Source organism: Meleagris gallopavo, chromosome 6, assembly GCF_000146605.3.
Source record: "Meleagris gallopavo isolate NT-WF06-2002-E0010 breed Aviagen turkey brand Nicholas breeding stock chromosome 6, Turkey_5.1, whole genome shotgun sequence".
In the NCBI taxonomy this organism is placed as follows: Eukaryota; Metazoa; Chordata; class Aves; order Galliformes; family Phasianidae; genus Meleagris; species Meleagris gallopavo.
The window spans coordinates 26146409-26152821 of NC_015016.2; the positions used below are offsets into that span (position 1 = coordinate 26146409).

Consider the following 6413-nt stretch of genomic DNA (forward strand, 5'->3'; position numbering starts at 1 on the left):
AAAAAAAAAAAGCTTTAAACATTGCGGAGAAATGCCACACGCTGAAAGGCGGCTGTGTGAATATTCACGTTCTCCTTTGTTCCCTCCTGAATTTCACAATAGCCCGGGGAGGGCACGTCCACTGCGCTCTTGTAAATTTACCAATCCTTGACTAAAACCGCCAGGCACCTGCTTGGCAGAGCACAAAGCTGCCTACGTTCCAACCACCAACAATTTACTGTCTCATCGCCTCCTAAATTGCCCCGACAATAGCGGGGTGCAACGCTAATACCATTTAAATCAGGGGAGCCGGCCGAGCCCCGGGCCGACGAGCAGCCTGCGGCCGTGTGCGGGAGCGGCTCAGGTGTGAGCGCTGCCACAGCACCCCCGGCAGCTCCCGGAGGCCGAGCCGGCCCCGAGCCGCAGGTAGCGGCGGCAGGGAGCTCGCTCCCCCCGAGAGCTCGTGCTCAAGGCCACCGGAGGAAAGCAGAACTTAACAAGCACAGTTTGATAAGGAGTCCCGGTTGCCAGTACGCACAAGAACTCGTGGGGTGAGGGAATGGTCCGGAATAAAGTTTTGCCTCTCGTCGCTCCTTTGTAGGTCAGAGAATCCCTGTTTCCTAATTCCCTCCCTTTATTTCTTCCTTTCTGGGATATGACTGTTTGTTCTTGTGCAAGAGCGAGTGCCCATTAAAGATCTCTCTCTTCATGGGATTTTCCCTTAGGTTTATATACAATTTCCACATTCCTTCCTGGCTCTCTTTTTGCCAGCATATGCAAATGAAACTCAATGTTAGACCGATCCAAATCACCTTTCCCTGACCTTTTCTCAACAAGAATTCATCTTCTGGGACAACCAGAACTGTGACTGCACACTTTCATCCCGGAGAGTCCTCGTGGCTCCTTGGAGAGCATTGTCAGCCCTCACCTTTCTGCTAAAAGCCCTCAAGTCATACTGTTACAGTAATATTTACTCTTTCCATGGCCATGTTCCTTCAGTGGCTTGTAACCTCTTGGTCATTAACTAGTGACCAAGGTCCTTCTTCTTCTCTATCTGGTAAGGACTACTGAGATCACAGCACAGTACGTGTTCTTACAATACTCCCTGATTGCATGGCCTCTTCACACTGCACTTCTTTCAATTCCCTCTTTCACATTCTACTACTTTCAGTTGTAAGATTCCCCCTGATGATTTTTCAAGCCCCCCCAGTGCCAAGATGCCTTTCTCGCTCTGTGACTCTTTCAGATGCTGTTAGAAGACTCCTTCTTTTGTTACAAAACTCTTCACAAACGTTCCCCATTGGCTCTGTATGAACAAGGAGGCAGCTGTGACTGTCCTGGGCCACAGCACTGCTCAATCCAGTTCCTTCACCCACCTGTGACTGTGGAAGGAGCCGAGCAACTTCTTTTGCCAGACACTGTTCCTGTGAGTCTAAAAGCTAACAGGTTTCTCTGCCTTTTCTATGAACTTGTCTAATAGCTTTTAGAACTCAAGCAGTGAGTCATTTTATTAAAATTTATAGATACTCTTCATTAGAGCCAAGTTTTGAGTGAACGATTCCTGTTTTGAAGGTGCAAGACTTAGAGGTGCAGACAGAACCACACAGCTCAAAGCACCTGTGGGCCCACGCTCCCATGAATCTCTCTTCAGCTGCTGTCTAAACCCACCAGTGTCTCTCCTGAGAAAGCATGCTACATGGCTGCTGTGTTGCTGCAATAAGACATGAAAGCTATTCCGATGACTTTTAGCTCTGAAGACCTGAGCTGCCTTGGTTGTTCAGACCCAAGAAAGGATACCCAGAGGAAATCTGTCAGTCTGCATTTGCAGGTGCAGTCAGGGTGTTCTTCAGCCCAGAGATGTCTTACAGCACCTGCTGGCTTCTCGCTGAGCTCACTGGCTTGCTCCTGCACTCTTTGTTGATCACCTGCTCTCGCCATACTCAGAGCCTTGAGGCGGGGTGCCCAGTACCTACAATTCAGGCATTGCAAAACCACATCTCTGCATCTTTTAGCCCTGAGGCGTTTATCTTTGTAGCCAATTATTAACTAAGTCAGGGACATGAAAAAACATCTGCACAAGGAGATGCTGCTGAAATTGTCCACACATGCATTGCATTGCTCTGTTTTACCTATCCTGGTGCCTCTTCTCCTACTCTCACCTTCTGATAGGCATGGGAGAACACTGTTCATTCCACTCTCTAAGCACCTTTCTCAGAATGAAAATTTTTACCATGTCATCTACCAAAGATCACTTCCTGAGGCTACACAAAGCCCTTTAGCTTCAGTGTATACTTTAAAAACACCTTTATATTGGTGTTCTCTACAATGTCCCAGCAGCTTTTCTTCAAATGTAATGTCTAAAACTGGACACTGTACTCAAGCTAAGCCTCAACAGTGCCAAGTAGAGCAGAATAATTACCTCAGTGTTTTACCCAAGACACTGCTGCTAATATATTGCCAAACAACATTTGCTTTTCTGTATAAGCTTTAACCCACCTTTAACTTGCAAGTGGTTCACAATAGCCTGTCGATCCATTCCTGTAGCACTGCTGCCTTATCAGTTATTTCCCATTTCACACACCGTGCATTTGAACTGTCTTTTGTCCTAAAAGTGCATTTCATACTTGTCTTTATCACAGCGAGGCTTATTGATTTCAGACAAGCTCTCCAATCTGTGAAGATCAATTTGAGTTCTGATCCTGTCCTCCAAATCAGCCTCTCCCGGCCTGTCCCAGCCAGTGCTTGCAGGAACTGTGTTATGTTCCCCCTTTCCCAGTAGACAATTTACTGTTGAAAACATCGAGACTGTAGCAGATGCATGCAGGACCCAATTGACATGTCCAGCTTTGGCATCAGTGCTTCCACATGATTCAAACATTATGTTCTCATTCTAATCCCTATTTCATTTTCATCTCATTACACAGTTTTGTTTATAAGAGCAAGTAATTTGACACTAACAAAGTCAACATACATCACATCTATCCCTTTGTGCACTTGGCTAGTCAGTCCTTCAAATAAGGACCCTGAATTAATTTGAAGTGATATGTTCCTGATTAATCCATTTCGATATGTGCTACTGCCTTCTTATCACTTATGTGCTTACACATTGATTAATAATTGACTCTCATTATCATGGTTACGCTGATAGTTTTATACTTCCCAGGATCCTCTCCTTTGCTCTTTTTTTGAGCATGTAAACACATGGTTCTGGCATCAATGTCCTGTGACCTCAAGAAAGTGACTTAGAGAGTGAGTCATTATTGCCAATAACTTCAGGCACTCAAAAGCTGGATATGAGCTAGAAGATTGATTCAGTTATTTGCACACAGGAACACGACGTCATATTAAGTACTACACAGCAGCCAAGACATTTCCTGGAGTTTGCTGACATGACACAAGACCCGGGTTTCTGCAAGTTCACTTGGAGACTATACAGGATACCTGAGATCACTGATGATGGGATAGGACATCTCTGCTGAAGTGACTGAATCCCTGAATATAAGTTTTTCATAAATAGTCAAGAGGAAAATAATGGTTGTAACAAATCACCTTCAGGAGGGAACTTCCTTAAGATGAAGTCAATTGGCCTTTGGAGACTCCATTTCCTTTTCACAGGCAATAGAAGAAACAAAACAAAACAAAAACAACAACAACAACAACAACAACAAGCTTCAGGTTAGAGATCCCATATTTAGAAAACTACATGTTTTAAAGGGCACTGTGACACTTAAAGGTTCAAAAGCCTCCTCAAAGTATCTAAGTGCAGTATCTAAGTGCCTAGCATCTAGAGTGGTCCATGCTTATTTTCTCTGATTTTCAACACTACTCAAGACATCTAAGGTAGGAAGATAATTAGTCCAAAGCATCCTGAAATCTGGAATAGCCTCTTTATATGCTTATAGCCCTTTAACAATTAGCATGAGAATCTGCACTGATTAAACCTTAGTTTGGGGTTTCTGTTCATTGAGAGGAATTCAAGGTTTTAAAACTCAGCCCTATCTATTAAGTGCAGAAAACAGACTTTTGACCACATGAAAGCTTGCAAGATCTTTAGCAGCAGAGCTACATATACCCAAGATACAAGGTTTTGATATATCCATCAGGATAGAATGCAGAGCTGAAAGATCATCTGTGCTGCCCACAGCCCAAAATGTAGTACGACGTGCCCCCAGATCTACAGTGTAAGTATCTACACTAATGTCAAGACATAGCTAATGCCAACAGCAAATGCAGTAAATTAAAAAAAAAAGAAAAATCAAAGATCAAATCGGACAACAAATGCCTCATTTTTGTTATTGAAATGCTCAAGGTCTCTTCTGGATATCATCAGTCCCAAAGGTTCATGAGAACTGTTACTTGTGGCTTTTAGCTCTGTGCATGCACTCATCTCACGTGCAAAATCTCTATCATCAGTTATGGCTAAACAAACAAGTGTTTCTGCCTTTATTTCCAAGCTGTCAAAAATCTGCAGGAATAATTCCATTGCCAGTTACACACAGGCTGTTTGATTTAATCCATGCCTTCATCAGCTTCCACATCAATACAGCCCACAAGGAGTTATCAGATCCAAATGAGCTGCTACAGTTTCCCACCCTAGCATGAGGATGGAACCCGAATTACCCTAGGCCACCTGTCCCTGCTCACCACTGCAATGTACAGTAGAGGGATTTAGCCCTTATTTGTAATCTTTTGTCTGTAGCGTTGTTGTTTGGGTGGGGCTGCACCTGTTCCTGGGCAGTGGGAATCCCTTAATTAACGCAGTGGGGCTGGGCAGCGAGAGCTGGCCCTGTGGGCTGGCACATAAAGGCTTAGGGGAACGCGTGTGAATTCACTGCCCTCTGTATGCCATGCCAACATTCATTTCAAGTCCTCTGCAGGTCCTTACAGCTCAGCTCCTGCATTCCCAGGACTTCTGCCTGGGAACCCACACACTGGATTTTTCTTTCCTTGTTCCTTAGAGTGTAGAAATGCTGCTTCCCTATATTTTAGATTCTGAGAGGTTTCAATTCTTTAGGAATAGCTGTTGAGAGACAAGAATACATTTTAGGATGTATTGTTGGCTATGGCGCCACCAGTTCTTTCCTGCCACCAAAACCAAATTGAGTTTATATGGTGAACACACCTTCACTGCTTTGAAGTGTCATGTTAATAAATATAGCCTAAGCCATAAAAATCACCCAGGTTATACATGTTTTGAATGCTCACAGTGGGTGCAACCCAAATTTCTTCCATCATCTATCCCAGTTACTTACCAAATTTCATATTCATGTCACTTCATTTTGGCGAGTGCCTAATTCCCTTGTCTGTCACAGAATCAGAGAATTGTTTGAGTGGGAAGGGATCTTTTAAAGGCCATCTAGTCCAAGTCCCCTGCAATGTACAGGGACATTACAGCTAGATCAGGGTGCTCAGAGCCCCATCCAGCCTGACAGTGAAATGTCCCCAGGGATGGGGCATCCACCACCTCTCTGGGCTGCCTGTTCCAGTGCCCAGAGTTGCCATCTCCTTTTGCAAGCTATGCTGCTCCCTCAAGTTGTGCCTTTCTGCATTTCAAGTTGAATGTTTTTGTCTATCACCAAAATACCAGCAGAGAGCTGGCAGCTTTCCACCATTTCTGCCTGGAGGCCAACGCCACAGAGATTTCTGGAGACAGGAAAATGAACTGCAAATAAATCTGCCCAGACCTTTCAATTCTGGGCTGAAGTGTGTTCTGTAGGCATGCTTGTTGGCAGCGTCTAAGGGAACACACCAGTTACCAGGTGGTCAGCAAAATACCACAGCACAACTGAGAGAGGTTTAAAACAGCTTTTGGCTTCATATCAGCTCCTCCGAAGATGGCAGCCAAACCTACAGGCAGGTTTTGCAGCGGAACTCCACGAAGCCCTGAGAATCCCCCCTCACGCTACAGGCGCTGTGTGCACAGCAGCCTCGCACTCCATCGCCAGTTTGCCCGCAAATCCCGACGCCGCACTGCAGGCCCGGCCGCACCTCGGCTCGCTGCCGTCATCTTGTGACGCAGCGCGGAACGGCAGCGGCCCGGCATGGCGCTGCGCCCCACGGCCTGTCTCTGCGGCGCCTCAGCCTAGGGCCTCTCTGCCTTTCCAGGTTCTTAGTGTCACCAAAAGCTCCCTCCAAATGGCTGACGTTTGCAGTCTTGCTCTGGCAAATGGAAAAAGGGAAGCAGCCCCTCTCCTCCCTTCCTCCAAATGGCACCATCCACCGTGGGCAGAGTGCAGACTTCCAACCCTTCTTCAAACCTGTCCTAAGACACAGGGCTGAGAGGCAGCTGTAGGGAGTTTATGTGGCAAACGAGAGGTTCAGATGTAAGGCTGATAGCAATTACATTGCCACCTGCTATTGCTTTCATCTGTATCCTGGATTTCTAATTGTACGGGGGCTGCTGGCACACGAATGCGCGAAGACTGTCTTAAAAG

At 45.7% G+C, this 6413-nt stretch overlaps 1 protein-coding gene across 1 annotated transcript in view; it reads right to left on the reverse strand.

Moving 5' to 3' along the window:
* ARMC3 (armadillo repeat containing 3) overlaps window positions 1-6022 on the reverse strand; it is a 36638-nt gene extending 30616 nt beyond the window's left edge. The window contains exon 1 of the mRNA XM_031554042.1: window positions 5886-6022. Within this exon, the coding sequence (XP_031409902.1) occupies window positions 5886-6022 (137 nt within the window). The remainder of the gene's footprint in view (window positions 1-5885) is intronic.
* Window positions 6023-6413: the final 391 nt, after the last annotated feature.